At 48.0% G+C, this 16,244-nt stretch overlaps 1 protein-coding gene across 3 annotated transcripts in view; it reads right to left on the reverse strand.

Moving 5' to 3' along the window:
* TASOR2 (transcription activation suppressor family member 2) overlaps positions 1-13,997 on the reverse strand; it is a 41,891-nt gene extending 27,894 nt beyond the window's left edge. For all 3 annotated transcript variants that reach the window (XM_085511569.1, XM_015858770.3, XM_032448410.2), the window contains exons 1-11: positions 13,672-13,997; positions 7,706-7,851; positions 6,338-6,433; positions 4,911-4,983; positions 4,056-4,147; positions 3,289-3,426; positions 3,068-3,192; positions 2,947-2,966; positions 2,741-2,840; positions 1,948-2,048; positions 1,139-1,242 (exon numbers count right to left, since the gene is read on the reverse strand). In XM_085511569.1, coding sequence (XP_085367695.1) covers positions 1,139-1,242; positions 1,948-2,048; positions 2,741-2,840; positions 2,947-2,966; positions 3,068-3,192; positions 3,289-3,426; positions 4,056-4,147; positions 4,911-4,983; positions 6,338-6,433; positions 7,706-7,851; positions 13,672-13,714 — 1,038 coding nt within the window. In that variant the 5' untranslated portion in view covers positions 13,715-13,997. The remainder of the gene's footprint in view (positions 1-1,138; positions 1,243-1,947; positions 2,049-2,740; positions 2,841-2,946; positions 2,967-3,067; positions 3,193-3,288; positions 3,427-4,055; positions 4,148-4,910; positions 4,984-6,337; positions 6,434-7,705; positions 7,852-13,671) is intronic.
* Positions 13,998-16,244: the final 2,247 nt, after the last annotated feature.

The raw sequence follows: 16,244 nt of genomic DNA on the forward strand, positions 1-16,244 counted from the left end.
AGCCAAAATGTCGGCTGGTTCAATGAAACAGCTGCTGTTTCTCACCAATGGGGTGATTTTCACGTCATCTGCCACCTGACACAGAGCTGGGAGGTCACCCTGCACCTACAGATGTAGAGTTGTCCTCAGGCAACCCCAGCCACTCTTTCATTTTCACTTGCAAGCCCAGTATCATAAACCATGGGAAGGGAAAAGAAACAGAGGGCATTTTTCACCTGGGCTTCCAGGAGCTGCTGCTAAAGCAGATTCACCTGTTGCTTTCAACTCTACGTTGGGAAGGAAGAAGCAGACAAGAGTGGGCTGTGAATGTTTTCTCACTGAAATATGGGAGGTGGTTTAGTCCAATTTGACAGGGATATGACCAACCACAAATCAGACTGTAATGGAATCATAGATGTTGCACAGCTCAGGGCTCCCAGCATGTGAAGGGCCATTAACATTGTCTATTCCATCCCTTCTTTTTTCTTTTCATGTTGTCACCAATAAGAGGCATAAATTGCATCTTACCAACATTATATGGAGTTTGAGCACTTACACCAATGGGAGCACAGCCAGCTGTGTTTGTAGCTGTGAATGTACAACCCTGAATCTACAGGAAGTGTCAGATGTGACAGAGCAACCAGAAGCAGCAAAGCCAACCCAACCCCATAGCCCAGCAGTTGTAATTGCTGTACACCTCAGGGGTTCGACTCCTGAAGTCAAAAGGAGACATGAAGATCACACTGGGAACAGAAAGACCTCAGCATGCTGGAAAACTCTTATCTGATAACACTTTACTTAGCAATGATGCAGAGGAAACCATCTGTTAAAGCCAAGATAAATCTCAACATCTTCAGAAGCTCACAAAGCTTCAGCAGTGTATCTGTGTCTAGTTGAACAGGGGTTATTTTCCTGCCATGGGGTATTAAGGCAGGCAGGCATGTGACAGCTTGTGTCTTTTGCTTTGTGATTATCATTCTAACACTGTGGGACTTAGCTTCTGCTTTCCAATAAGATCCCCTTGCAGTACAGTACTTGCAATGCAAAGACAACAACTCAATAAAATAATCTCATCTAGCACAAATACAGCCAAAGAAGAGGTCTGCTGATATATATAAGTCACGCTCACTTTCCTCCCCAAACATTTTACAGTACTTACCAAGTCCCTTTTCCTTAGATTTTCTAACAGCTGATCCATTTTATGTTGATCCTTATTGGATATTTCCACTTCATACAGACTGAAGTAAACGCCCTGAAAACAAACTGCAGACAAAAGAGAGAGAACTTGATGCTGATGACTCTGATACCAACTCCAAACAAAACAGTGCTCCCATTGCAGGAGGATGGATGTGAAATTGATGGTAATACTGGTTTGGGGGGTTTGTTTTCCTTTAAATGCTGTGATCAAGATTTCCTAAGCTGGTCTATACTATATGCTATAGTGAGTTTTCTCTTCAGCTCATGCTTCCTGTCTTATCTGTGTAGTTAACAATAGCAGCTTAACTGGTGATGCTGTGTGCTTCAATATATACACAGGAAGTGGAGGTAAAGATCTCATTCTAAAACGCTGCTGCAGTTCTTATTCTGCATCCTTATTCTGTCTGCACTCTCATCCCAAGGGGAGTTTAACAAAAGCAAACTCTCAGTCCCACCCTACTCCTCCATGAATCTCATAGCAAAATTCTTCAGTTCAAACGAGCGCTTCCTCTTTTTCATCATCCAGCTGTGAGAATGCAGCCCCATGGCACCTCAATCAAGCACTGCTGTGGCCCCCCCTACTTTTGCTTCCTCCTATAGGAGCCTCATTGGTGCCATGATCAGGCACGGGATCATCAAAACCTCAACCCAAAAAGCAAACAGCACATGAATCACAAAGATGCAGGTACAGGCAACCTCCTTCTGTGCCCTCTGCCAAACAGAGCAAAGTGCTTGACTACGGACACCACACTGTCAGGTTTTTACACTCACCTTCCTTCTCAATGTAATTCTTTTTCCCAAATGCAGCTTCTGGAAGCTTTTTCTTCAAGTCAGACAAACCCATGACATGGTTAATGTCCAGGTTGTGAGGACTATGGGGAGAAAGGGGCAGAGGGTCAGAACACGTGCATAAAAGGCTCTGAAGATTAACCACAACAAAAATCCTAGGTTGACCCATGACTGAGAACCAGAGAAAGCAGCTGCACTCCAAACACCAATGGTTCTGTTACTGGCTGTTTCAAGTTGCTGACTTCTGGTTGGCCTCTGACTACTGAAGGTTTTTAGTATTTAAGTTTTTCGAATGTTAGTTGCCCCAATACTTGATTCATTTGCCACTGTTCCAATCTGTAAATATAACTGGCTGACTGTGTTTGCACTGTCAGGAAGCCCACAAGGTCGAAAAAGTCCCACGCAGGAATTATTCCTTTAGAATAAACATCCCAAAACAGTCCACATAGCAAAGCACTGACCAAATATAACTGTTCCCAGCTGTAGTACAGGGCCTGATCTTGTGTCCACCTCCAGCTGCTACTACTGTGACACTGCTGGCTGCCCAACACCCCTTTCAGACACTGAGAATTCCCCCTTTATATATGGTGGGTGGGTATGGCTGCAACAAGTTGCTGACCAACAAAGGGATGGAGCAGGAGACACAAAATTGGCTTTTGCTGGCACATGTATACCCAGATGCTGGAAGTCAGCCTGTCTGCTGAGAACTCAAAGGTGATCTCAAAATCACCAGCAATGCTGCACTCTGCAGAAAGAACAGGAAATGGCAACTTACAGCTGTGCTGGAATTGTGGAGCTGTATGGGGTCCTTAGGGCAATGTTACACAAAAGCTGGCCCCGGATGGAGAGCTGCCCCCTCCACGGGCAGTACAGCCCTACAGGCAGAAAGAAGAATGCCTTAGGGAAAGGAAGAGAGGAGAGCAAACAGAAAGATCGGTTTATGAAAATTAAAACAAAACTACAGCGATCAGATGCTCTTACCTTTGTGGTTAGGCTCAGGTCTAGAGAAAAGGGAGAAAAAAAGAGGAATATTTAGCAACAAGAAGAGGAAAACAGCCCACAAAAGCAATGCAGTACTACAAAATAACAGTAAGCTGCTTACAGGCTCTCTCTAGCCAAGATGGGCATTTCCTTTGTCTCCCTGTACTGGCAGGCAATGACTATGTATGGGCAGATCTGCCTGGGGCGCTCTGCAGTGCTGCCTTCAGACACTTCATACACGTAGTACTGGGGTGAGAAAGGAAAGAGAAGAAAATAAATGTTGAGGAATGAGCAAGGCACCTCAGCCAGCACTGCATTTCTCTGCTGCCCCAAACCCCATACCTGGTTCTGCTCAAAGGCTCGGCAAGGGCTGCTCTTGGATGACATGATGCTCCTGCTCATGGCAACGTGACAATCATAGCCAGGAGACGGGCAGGTGTAGCTGGTTGTGTAATTCTCAGATACCACCTTGACTTTTCCCTGTGTAAGCAAATAAACAAACAAACAAACCACTAAGATAAAAATCCACATAAGTGTTTGCAGAAATATGTTTTAAAAGATCCCTGAATCCTCCTTTTTCCCCCCAAACTGGTGCTGGCAGACAGATACCCCCCACTGTGAGGGGTTGGCAGGCACTTGAATCTTTCTAAACAAGAGGATTCCTTTGAGCTTGTCATGGCAGACAAACAAGTGCTAAGGAGAAACAACAGGAGTAAGGTGTTGTCATTGTAAGAGCCCAAGGGAGGGGGAGAGAGGGGCTGTATCCCAGCTCTGTGGAAGAAGAGAATGGAGCTGTGACCTGAAAACACCCTATGGCATCTGCCTTGAACCCAAAAACACATAACAGTCCAGGGAAAGAAGTGAAAAAACACTATTGGGAATTTGGAATGTCCTCTGCATCCCTGCAAGCCATCAGCCAAAAGCAGTCTGATACCTTGCTTTCTAATCTGACACAACCCATGGTCTGAAATCCCCAACAGCTCTCAACAGAGCTGATTTTACACGCTAACTCATCACTCTTATAAGCATCAATGTGTTCTTAAAACCTGCCTGCGTTATACAATGATTTCCAAAAGCTATTCCACTTAAAAGGAGACATGCATTTTTACCTTAATTAGCTTACAAATGACAATAAAGCCTGATTTTCCATGATACCAAGGTCTCGGATGAAGGCAGTCTGCATACTTCGAAATATACACCCCTGCAAAGACAAAACCATGCAAGATTACAAGAATGGTCTGTTTTGCTTGCAACGCATGACAGTGCATGAAAATGGATTAAGCAAGAACTTGGTTCTTCCAGGAAGGTGTGACAAAAGTCTCCACAAAGAGACATGCTGTAATATTCATCTCAGTCCATCAGGACTAAGATATATGCACAGATAAATAACCCCTTCCAGTCTTGCTTGGTTTGGCACTTACTGCCATGGACCATTCCATAATTAGGTGTCTTGGCCTGTGAAGACTTCCAGGACAAGCAGTGGGAGACATTCTGCTTCTGGCAGAAGGATTTCTTTGAGTAGTGTGTTCTGCACTGTGTGCCTTGAGACCTCAGGCCTTTGGGCAAGGAACAGGCACGGGCTGTAAAGGGCTTTGGTATAACACAGCCTGCTCTAGTTATTAACAGAACTGTTGGCAAAAAGCTCAGCAAGTGGACTTTGTAGAGCAGGTAGAAGGTTGCCAGAAAGTCACGTTGATGGACATGAGTGTTTATTAACAAAGGAGAAAAAGTCTGAATTGCAGAGGAGAAACGATACGTTTCTTGGGACAGATCCCATCCTCATTTGGTTGAGGAGGTTAAAAGAAGACCCTACTGCTTCTTTGATATAAACAAGTGTAATTTACCTAGTAAGAAACAAGCAGTTCCCATTGAGTAAATAGAAACGCAACACCAAAGGTTTATTTGGGCTTGTGCTCTTAAATGAGGCAGTGCCCCCAGAGCACTGAGCTAAATGGAAATCTTACCTTTTGCTGGGTCACCAAGCATGGAAATGGAACTGCTGTTCACACGGAGGCCGGTCTGACACACCTCTTTTGCCTTCAAAAGAAGAAACAACCTCTATTGCTGTCTGTTTTCAAAGGTAAAGGATGCAGCAATCCAATCTATAGTGCAACAGCTAGTGGAATACTTGCAGTGGCCAAACATTTCTATGCTGAAATTCAATTAAGAGATGACTGCAGATTCAAAACACCTGCAGCACGAACACAACTAAGCCAGCTGAAATCAACAAGAAGAAAATGTGTTGCTTTGGGTGCTAAACAACGAGTTGTACTTCTAAAGGATTGCTGCTCCATGGAAACAGAAGGATTTTCTACATTTGTGGAACAGAAAAACCTTTAGAAAGAGTGGAATAATTCCAGCACCTTCGGAAACCAATGCAAGCATAAAGTGCAAAGTCCAGCCTTATCAGCAAAGGAAAGTTGTTGAAAGATAACTGTAATGGGCTGGCATGAATGCAAACAACACCTATTACACCATGCTCACACCTGCTGGGGCATAGTTACTTCCTTGGGAGTGTCTCAACAGCATTGATTTCATTCACTTCCAAAGTGGATTCATCAAAGCATGCAAAGACCAAACATACACTGACCAAAGAGCGACAGTCAGTTTGAACTCTTTATGGGTGAGAAATGAAAACAAACCTTAAACAGTACATGTATATGGCACATGGGGACATAATTCAGAGGGGAGGGTGGTGATAGCTGGGCTAGATGACCCTAGAGGTCTTCTTTCCCAACCTTAATGATTCTAGGATTCTCTATGGGACAATGCAAGTTCCAAAACTTATACTGAACGTGGATCATTTTGATGTAGCCTGATCCAAATCAAACTAAACTGCACTGAGGCTATTATCATTCTGAATAGAACTACTACTACTGTGGTTTACCATGGTGTCATTAAAGCATGTTACAAGTGAATTCCCCCCCGACTCCCTGAGCATCCTTGTGTAGGCAAAGTCTTCACACAAAAAATCAAACACACCCTCATGAAAACACAGGAAGGAAAAATATTGCCCAGAAACGGTCAGGCTCTTTCTGTGTCTTCAGTCTTCCTGTCTCTTCTAATTCTATGTGAAGGGTTTTACTTGCCTGTACTTGACTATAAATCCACTGGAACAAAGGCAGATTCCTTACAGCTCTCTACAGAGGGCAAAGGGACCCTCAAACAGTAACCAATTGGAGAGACCCAATTTAGGATCTATCACTAGAATGTCCCAGGAGCTACTTTGAGAATCTGCTTTGGGCCATTTATGCAGCAGTAAGTGCACTGGTAAGTGGGGTACAAAGAGCTAGGACCTTCTGTCAGCAGAGCTGCTGGGCTTTGCAGGGAAGGAGCACACGTGTCAGCACTTGGCATCGACCTCCTAAGCTAAATAAACATTTTAAGTTACCTCTTCCTCGTTGTCAAATAGAAGAAATGCAAAGGTCTCCTCAAGCTCCTCTTGGCTGTATCCAGCAGCTTCCTTTGCTTGGACAAAAGCTTTGAGCTGCAGAAGATACAAGGACACTTTGTTCTAGTCCATTGGCACCAGAACCAACAACTGAGAAGTACAGGGTAGCACAGTGTGTCCCACATACTTCCTTCCAGCTGTGGTCACATCAGCTGGGTGATGCTAATCCAGCTCATGTACCCATTCCCACCATAAGTACCCCAAACTATACAGCCAGGAATATCCCAGCTGTGCTTCTTTCCCCTCATTCTGTCAGGATACTGGAGAGCTTTTTCCCTATGCAACACATGGGCTTGTCAGGCATCACATTTAGTGGCCAGCTGTGGCCATCAGATGACAAACCATCTCAGTAATGGAACAGATACCAACACAATTGGGGATGCTTGGAGAAAACTTTCACCACTGACCAGGGAAGCCAAAACTATTTGATTAGAGGTCAGATGTATCATGCAAGTACAGCTCAGAGGGTTTGGCTCCAGTCAGATTATGTCACCTCTATTTCATGTGTCTAACAAAGCAGCATGTGTTCCCAGTGCTGACAGCAGAGAACTGCATGCTGCATTTGCACTGTAATAAAAGAAGACATGGAAGGATGAGATGGTGTCCTAAGATAAGAAAACAACTGTCTCATCAGTGCTTTGGCTTATTTTGACTTTAGAACTCATAAGAAAACCATCAAATGACTTAATTGCTGCCCTCTTTGTGTTTTATCCAAGTCTGTAGTGACTTTTCTAGATGGTTCTGCACGGAACTAGGACTTGGACTCCATGACCTTTGAGTCCTTTCCAACTTGGAATATTCTAAGGCCTCCAAGCTCTATTTAATTCATGACAACAAGAACAGCCAGCTCCAGCTTTCAGAAGAGACAGTCTGTTCCATGCCAAGAAAACTATAGGAAGGCATTTAAAAGCAGTTTCATAAATGCTGGAAAAAGGGAAACTCGGGGTTAAACCTAGTGTTTGCTTAGGAATGACAGCAGAAATGCCACAGCAGAAATATCACCTGGACATCTGCCTTGCTGTGAATCAGCATAACAATGCATGATATGCAAAGCCATTAAAGCTCTAGTTGGAAGCATCAAACCAGCACTTCAACCTATGCCTGAAGGCGTGCTCCAGGAGTCCTGCTGAATACTTGGCAATGCTGGATGAATTGACCTTTTGTTCCTAATCAGAATGGGAAGGAAGAAGAAGAAAGCAAAGGAAAGGTTCTCTAGTTGGGAGCTGCAAATGGAGCTCCACACTGTAAGCAGATAATACTGCCTTTTCCTGAGCTTCCAGCAACACCCTGCTCTCCCAGCAGCCTTACCTCATTCAGAAAAACATCGTTTTCCACCAGTATTGCCTGGCTGTACCAGAAACCATCCTGTGATGTAGAATCCAAGTAGGAATTCTGAAGCACTGAAACCGCTGTCTGCAATAGGGAACCTGATTCTTTCGACTCTGGATATAAACCTGGTGAAAAAAAATCATAGGATCAGTAAAAATAAAGGTCAAATTTTTCACAACTGCCAGAGGCAAAACCTGATGGTAAATTAACTTTATGATCTCTGAGCAAATCACTGTTTTCCCTTCTGTTAAGAAGATACTGAGGTTTCCTGGTCTGTGGTTAGTTAGATAAGCTTCTCAGGGTTATCAGTTTTACCCTAAAAGCTTTCCAAAGAACACGGTTCTCTTGCTTCAAATCCTCAACTGGCTGTTCTCCTGAAACCCATATTCTCTCCAAACATCTCCTAAGGAAGAAATAAACACTGCAATAAAACACTTCCCAGCAGCATCCCACCAACAGGAGATCCACATCCCAATCAACAAATCAAATATGGACACGCACGCAAACAAAACCACTGCAGTTTTTACGCTCTTTACAGCTGTTCAAATCCAAATGTTAAATAAAACAGCCATGCAGAAATACAGGAAATCCTGGGCTTGGTCTCTATTGCACATTTAGAGAGCTTGATTACTGGTGATGATTCATGATCTACGGGATTTCAAACCTCAAGCAGCTGATTTTGTAACACAGACGCATCAAAAAGGTTTATTTCTTGCAACCCCATGAGCTTCAAACATAGAAAAGCAATCACTAATGAGGAAAGAAACGTGGAAACTCCGAACCTTATGTGAAGGGCAAGTTTTGCATGTTGGTTTCCCTTTAAGACGAACTTCACAGCCATTTTTTGAAGTTAAGTTCTCATTTTAACCTCTAGAAAAGAAAGGCCCCTGTTGCTTTGGCAGTAAGATAACATCAGCTGTTGCCCTGAAACCTCCTTGGGGTTTGACTCCTATTTTTAAAGGGTACATTTTGATCCGCTTCTTCATTTCCTCCTAACTCAGGGGGAAGAAAAAAAACCAGACAGAAACGTCGCCTGTGTGACAAATCTTGCTGTTTCTCTCAGCCTTTACTCACTTTTTCCTCACTTGCCTTTTGCTTTGCTCTGTCACCTTCTTGCATCTTCAAGGCAGCAGTCAGGGCAGTCAGGCTCCTCCACATGAAGCAGATCAGGGAGTTATGTCCCAGCTCTCTGCTCAAAAACCTGAACAGAACACAATGTCCCCCTTCTGCTTCCTGCCCTGAGCACCACAATAACACTCGTGTCCGGAGCAACGCAATAATTCTGCTCCTCCTACGTTGAATCATTGACAGGTTTGGAAGGTTCTAACTCAAAACAATTGCTCTTTCTGTTCCTTTTGCAGTTCAGCTGCAGAGTAAAAACGAAAATCCCCCCAAAAAGTTGCCTCAGTCATACATAAATAGGCGAGATGGAACAGGCAGAGCGTGGCATTGAGTCCTACAGCTCACCGTGACCATCGCATCCCCGTTCAGATGTAAAGAGGCTCCTTCAGCTCCGTGCTCACAGAAAGACCAGCAAAACCAATGCAGCCCTCGTGCTGAGGTTGACAGGCGCTGAGCAGGGGAAAGTGAAAGTGCCTACACCATAAGGGAAAGTGAAAGTGCTCACTTTCCCTCAGAGCAACTTGGATGTGCCACCTTGGCACCTTAAAGGGAGAGGAGGATGAATTCTCACAGAGGGTCGCTGAGATGAATGGAGAACGGCTGGAGAGACAAAGGGTAAACGATGCAGGTGATGGATAGATGTACAGATGGATGGAGGAGGCCAGCATGGCTTGACAACAGCAGAGCCCAGATGAACCTACATTGAGTGTTATCCACGCCCCAAAAAATCATCAGGAAAAGATTTCACAGTCCTGGTGATTTCCAGCCTTGAGAGAGCAGTCACTTTTGCAGCTCATATCACTCCCAGGAGTTGCATCTTGCTGTTCCTCTTCCCAGTTCTGTGCTGGATGTCAGTCAAGGGGCCAAGCAGCTCAGCCTTTGCAATAGCAGGATCCTCCTTCTGCTCATCCAAACAACCTCTGGATGGCCTTACCATGTGGAGACATCCAAAGCCAGCCCAGGAGGAAAACCCATGTGTTTTGAAGCACTTACCAGTACAGGCTTGTACTAGACAACCCTCCTCCACCTCATCTCTTCCATGTTTAAGGTGTAGTGCCATCATTAGCGTGAGCTGTAGCAACAGGCCTTGCTGCCAGCATCAGTTCTGGCATCACATCCCACTTCATAACACTGGAAAGCCAACGTACTGCAAGATGAGGCTCCTTAAGACCATCCTCCTCCTCCTGACATCCACTTTCTTTCTTCTTTTTTCATATCCCACCCTGATCTTGCTGCTCACCTCCAGCACATAGTAACAATTACCTGAACTGTCCCTTTAAATTCTTATCTAATTATAAAACACACATCATTACTTGCTTGATGAGCTCTTTACCTGCAAACTTCTTTTAGCTACATGTGCAGCTCAGCTTTCATAATGAGCCCTGGTTCATTAGTGCTGCAGCACTACAGCACGGAAGCCTCTTTACTCATTCAGTGTAAGCCCAAAATTGAGCCAAATTAAGGCAGACTATTGGCAAACCGATCAACCAAGGCAGAACACAGAGACTGCAATGTGGTCCCTGCAATGGAGGAGGTGTCCTTTGCCTACAGGTCTTACAGTCCTTATTTTATCACATCACATGCTGCTCTCTTTCATCTCCACAGATGCTCCTCAAAGCCTCCACTCTATGATATGACTCTATGATTTGTCCCAGTGTTCCTTCTCTTCACCTGGGGTTAAGCAAAGTAACACAACCTAGGGAGTTCTGTCTATCCAGATTTTCCCCTATCAAGGAGTGCATATAGATAGCAAGCCCAAGCTTCTGCAAGACAGTTTGGGGATGAACTGGAGGCAGAATTGTGCAAAACCAGTATAGAAACACCACTCTAATGCCAATTTTTCCACCTGTAATGCTGGTTCCCATCCCAACAAGGGTCCAAAATGGAAACAAAGGTCTCCCAGCCTCCATCCTGCACATGAACTTCTGTTTGCATTTCCATGCCCTGCTCTCCTGAAGGGCATCTGCATAACTTCACCCAGCTCCCAAGGAGAGGCCACAAAGCAACAACAACAAAATAAAGACTGCACCTTTCCCCATTTTACCTTTACCAGAATGCACAGCAAATGGGAAGCCTGGAATGGCCAATGCATTCCCAAGGAGAAATTAAAACAGTTTTGTTACAGTTTGGAAGATCTTAAGGTAGGGCTGAGGGGGGTCCAAAGGCCTCAGGATAGGGCTGAAGGGGTCTGAAGGGCATAGGGTGGCTGTCTGCAGGGGTGAGAAGATTTGAAGGCCTTGGGGTGGCTTTTTGTAGGGCTGAGGGTGTCTGATGGGCTTGGAATGGCTGTCTGGAGGGGTAAGGGGGGGACTGATGGGCTTGGAATGGCTGTCTGTAAGGGTGAAGGGGTCTGAAGGGCTTATAGTAGGGCTGAAGGGGTCTGAAGGGCATAGGGTGGCTGTCTGCAGGGCTGAGAGGGTTTGAAGGCCTTGGGGTGGCTTTTTGTAGGGCTCAGGGTGTCTGAAGGGCTTGGAATGGCTGTCTGGAGGGGTAAGGGGTCTGAAGGGCTTATAGTAGGGCTGAGGGTGTCTGAAGGGCATATGGTGGCTGTCTGCAGGGGTGAGAAGATTTGAAGGCCTTGGGGTGGCTTTTTGTAGGGCTGAGGGTGTCTGAAGGGCTTGGAATGGCTGTCTAGAAGGGTGAAGGAGTCTGAAGGGCTTTTAGTAGGGCTGAGGGGGTCTGAGGGGCATAGGTAGCTGTCTGAAGGGCTGAGGGGATCTGAAGGCCTTGGGGTGGCTTTTTGTAGGGCTGAGGGTGTCTGAAAGCCTTGAGGTCAGGCTGGGTGGGTGGGTCTGAAGGGCTTAGGGTGGCTGCATATAGGGCTGAAGGGGTCTGAAGGCCTTGGGGTAGGGCTGAGAGGGTCTGAAGACTCGTGATGGCTGTCTGTAGAGGTGAGGGGGTCTAAAGGGCTCAAAATGGCTCTCTGAAAGGATGAAGGGGCCTGAAGGCCTTGGGAAGACTATCTATAAGGTTGAGGGGGTCAGAAGGGCTTGGGGTTGTAGGGTTGATGGGGTCTTAAAGCCTTGCAGTGTCTGCCTGTAGGGGTGATGGGTCTGAAAACCTTGGTATGGCTGTCTGGAGGGGTAAGGGGTCTGAAGGGCTTATAGTAGGGCTGAGGGTGTCTGAAGGGCATATGGTGGCTGTCTGCAGGGGTGAGAGGGTTTGAAGGCCTTGGGGTGGCTCTTCGTAGGGCTGAGGGTGTCTGAAGCGCTTGGAATGGCTGTCTGTAAGGGTGAAGGGGTCCAAAGGGCTTATAGTAGGGCTGAGGGGTTCTGAAGGGCATAGGGTGGCTGTCTGCAGGGGTGAGAGGATTTGAAGGCCTTGGAGTGGCTTGTTGTAGGGCTAAGGGTGTCTGAAGGGCTTGGAATGGCTGTCTGTAAGGGTGAAGGTGTCTGAAGGGCTTATAGTAGGGCTGAGGGGGTCTGAAGGGCATAGGGTGGCTGTCTGAAGGGGTGAGAGGGTTTGAAGGCCTTGGGGTGGCTTTTTGTAGGGCTGAGGGTGTCTGAAGGGCTTGGAATGGCTATCTGTAAGGGTGAAGGGGTCTGAAGGGCTTATAGTAGGGCTGAGGGGGTCTGAAGGGCATAGGGTGGCTGTCTGCAGGGGTGAGAGGGTTTGAAGGGCTTGGGGTGGCTCTTTGTAGGACTGAGGGTGTCTGAAGGGCATAGGGTGGCTGTCTGGAGGGGTAAGGGGGGGGTCTGAAGGGCTTGGAATGGCTGTCTGTAAGGGTGAAGGGGTCTGAAGGGCTTATAGTAGGGCTGAAGGGGTCTGAAGGGCATAGGGTGGCTGTCTGAAGGGGTGAGAGGGTTTGAAGGCCTTGGGGTGGCTTTTTGTAGGGCTGAGGGGGTCTGAAGGGCATATGGTGGCTGTCTGCAGGGGTGAGAGGGTTTGAAGGCCTTGGGGTGGCTCTTTGTAGGGCTGAGGGTGTCTGAAGGGCTTGGAATGGATGGCTGGAGGGGTAAGGGCGTCTGATGGGCTTGGAGTGGCTGTCTGTAAGGGTGAAGGGGTCTGAAGGGCTTATGGTAGGGCTGAGGGGGTCTGAAGGGCATAGGGTGGCTGTCTGAAGGGGTGAGAGGGTTTGAAGGCCTCGGGGTGGCTTTTTGTAGGGCTGAGGGTGTCTGAAAGCCTTGAGGTCAGGCTGGGTGGTGGGTCTGAAGGGCTTAGGGTGGCTGTCTGTAGGGGAGATGGGGTCTGAAGGGCTTAGGGTAGCTGCATATAGGGCTGAAGGGGTCTGAAGGTCTTGGGGTAGGGCTGAGAGGGTCTGAAGACTCGGAATGGCTGTTTGTAGAGGTGAGGGGGTCTGAAGGCCTCAAGATGGCTCTCTGAAAGGATGAAGGGGCCTGAAGGCCTTGGGAAGACTATCTATAAGGTTGAGGGGGTCAGAAGGGCTTGGGGTTGCAGGGCTGATGGGGTCTTAAAGCCTTGCAGTGTCTGCCTGTAGGGGTGATGGGTCTGAAAACCTTGGTATGGCTGTCTGTAGGGGTGAAAGGGCCTGAAGGCCTTGCAGTAAGGCTGATGGGGTCTAAAGGGCTTGAGGTAGCTGCCTGTAGCAGGGAGGGGATCTGAAGGGCTTGGCTTGGGGCTGAGGGAGTCTGAAGGGCATGGAGTGGCTGTCTATAGAACCAAGGGAGCCTGAAGGCATTGGGATGGCTGCCTATAGAGCCGAGGGCTGCTCTCTATTCCTCATCCTAAAGGGGGGAAACCTCCGAGGCTCACCCCGCTCCAAAAGGGAACACGGGGAGCTAAATCCACGCCCCAAACCCCCCCCATCCCCAGCAGGAAAAGACAGACCCGGCTCCCCTCGGTTCCCCGGTCGCGATGCTCACCCGCTCCCGGCCCTGGGGCCGCCTCATCCCGCCGTTCTCCCATATTCGGGGTTTTAATCCTCTCGGCTCCGTTCCTTTCCCTCACGCCATAACTCCCGCCCGACCCTCCCCGCTCGGCTCCGCGGTCCCCGGGGCCGGGCGGGTTGAAAGGGGAGGGTAGGGGGGGGGGGGGGGGCAATCAAGAGAAACGAGGCGGCATTACGAGACCGCAAAACAACGCCAGCCCCCAGGGAGGGGAAGGCAACACCGGGGAGGGGAAGGAGAGGGCGGGCCGAGGGCTGAAAAAAAACAGAAAGTGAAAACTGAACCGGAAAGACAGCGAGACCGCGCCCGCGGCTTTCCTCTTCCCGTGGGTCAGCGTGGCACAGTGACGTTCCTATGGCCGTCCTTCAGCCGGTTCCCTCACAGAGATCAGCCCTGTTTTACACAGACCCCTCTTTCAGACCTCATCGCCTTCCCTCAGCCCCTTCCCGAACTGATCTTAGCCCTCAGCCCCTTCCCTCACAGATCTCAGCCGCCATTGCCTTCCCTCAGCCGCCATTGCCATCCCTCAGCCCCTTCCCTCACAGATCTCAGCCCCTATTGCCTTCTCTCAGCCCCAGTCGCCATTCCTCAGCCCCCATTGCCATCCCTCAGCCCCTTCCCTCACAGATCTCAGCCGCCATTACCTTCTCTCAGCCCCAATCGCCATTCCTCAGCCCCCATTGTCATCCCTCAGCCTCTTCCCTCACAGATCTCAGCCCCCATTGCCTTCTCTCAGCCCCAATCGCCATTCCTCAGCCCCCATTGTCATCCCTCAGCCTCTTCCCTCACAGATCTCAGCTGCCATTACCTTCCCTCAGCCCCCATTGCCATCCCTCAGCCCCTACCCTCATAGATCTCAGCCCCCATTGCCATCCCTCAGCCCCTTCCCTCAGCCCCTATCCTCACAGATCTCAGCCGCCATTGCCTTCTCTCAGCTCAAATCGCCATTCCTCAGCCCCCCATTGCCATCCCTCAGCCCCTTCCCTCACAGATCTCAGCCGCCATTGCCTTCCCTCAGCCCCCATTGCCATCCCTCAGCCCCTTCCCTCACAGATCTCAGCCGCCACTGCCTTCCCTCAGCCCCTTCCCTCACAGATCTCAGCCGCCATTACCTTCCCTCAGCCCCCACTGCCATTCCTCAGCCCCCCACTGCCATCCCTCAGCCCCTTCCCTCACAGACCTCAGCCCCCATTGCCATCCCTCAGCCCCTTCCCTCACAGATCTCAGCCCCTATTGCCTTCTCTCAGCCCCAATTGCCATTCCTCAGCCCCCATTGCCATCCCTCAGCCCCTTCCCTCACAGATCTCAGCCCCCATTGCCTTCTCTCAGCCCCAATCACAATTCCTCAGCCCCCACTGACATCCCTCAGCCCCTTCCCTCACAGATCTCAGCCCCCATTGCCTTCTCTCAGCCCCAATCACAATTCCTCAGCCCCCCATTGCCATCCCTCAGCCCCTTCCCTCATGGGGAAGCTTTGGTTGGGTGTATTTTTCTATGTTTGCTAGCTATAATTCAATGACTGAGCATGGTGGTGACGTCCTGGCAGTTGGACTTGAATATTTGGAGGTCTTTTCCAACCTTAATGATTTTACAAAGGGCCACGGTGGTGATGGTTGGACTTGATGACTGGGGAGGTCTTTTCCAACCTTAATGGTTCCATGAGGGTCCATGGTGGTGATGGGTCCATGTGGGAGTAGATTTAACTGTGAGCAAGTCACCAAAGAGCTTATCAGAGTCTTTGGTTGACCTTATCACTGTGAAACACTGGAAGTCCAGAGTGTGAGACAAAAGCAAGCTCTCCAGGCTTGGAGAAAGACTTCAGAAGCGCTAAAGAGCCACTTAAGATCTCAGATCTCTAACACCCCCAGTCTGCCTGAGGGCAAGGGATGCCATGGGCTGCCCTGCTACCACTATCTGATGAGGCTTTTACTGCCTCACCCTCCAAAGATCCCGGTTTCCCCTTAGATCCCAGCCTCATAGACCCTGAAGAAATGACTGATTTATCCCCCTCCTGATTTGCGTGATGTATGGATATGATGATGACAGGGACTGCCAACCAGAAGTTTGACGTTTCAGGAGTTTTAAACATTGACTTAAGAAACAGTTTTTTCACCATCTCTCTGGACCTTCATGATGCTTCTAGTTTGCTTTTTTTTTATTCTCTGTAAGGTGTCAGCACCAGCCCAGAGGTATCAGTGGACAATATTCATCCTTAAAACTATGCTACTTAAGCAAAAAAAAGAGGGAATGGAAATGACACTTCCAGCAGGAAGGCTTACTAAAACAACATGTATCGAACTTTTTAAATCAAGGATGTGATGATGGGCAACAAGCAGTAGCCCTCACCTTGTTTCAGTTAACGAGGAAAGAGTGAAAATTCATGGAAAAAAATATGATAATACTAAAGAATTTGGAATCAGGTCAATGGGAAGGTCCATTCCTGCTGATAACTTGGAGGAAAGGAAGAATGTTTAGGATAAACTGTACTGGTTATTGTCACTGTCTTTGTGATTGTTAAAAGTTTATGGTATATGAAAGTATTAATGCAA

This window comes from Coturnix japonica, chromosome 1 (assembly GCF_054131305.1).
Source record: "Coturnix japonica strain WE chromosome 1, WE-NBRP24, whole genome shotgun sequence".
Lineage (NCBI taxonomy): Eukaryota > Metazoa > Chordata > Aves > Galliformes > Phasianidae > Coturnix > Coturnix japonica.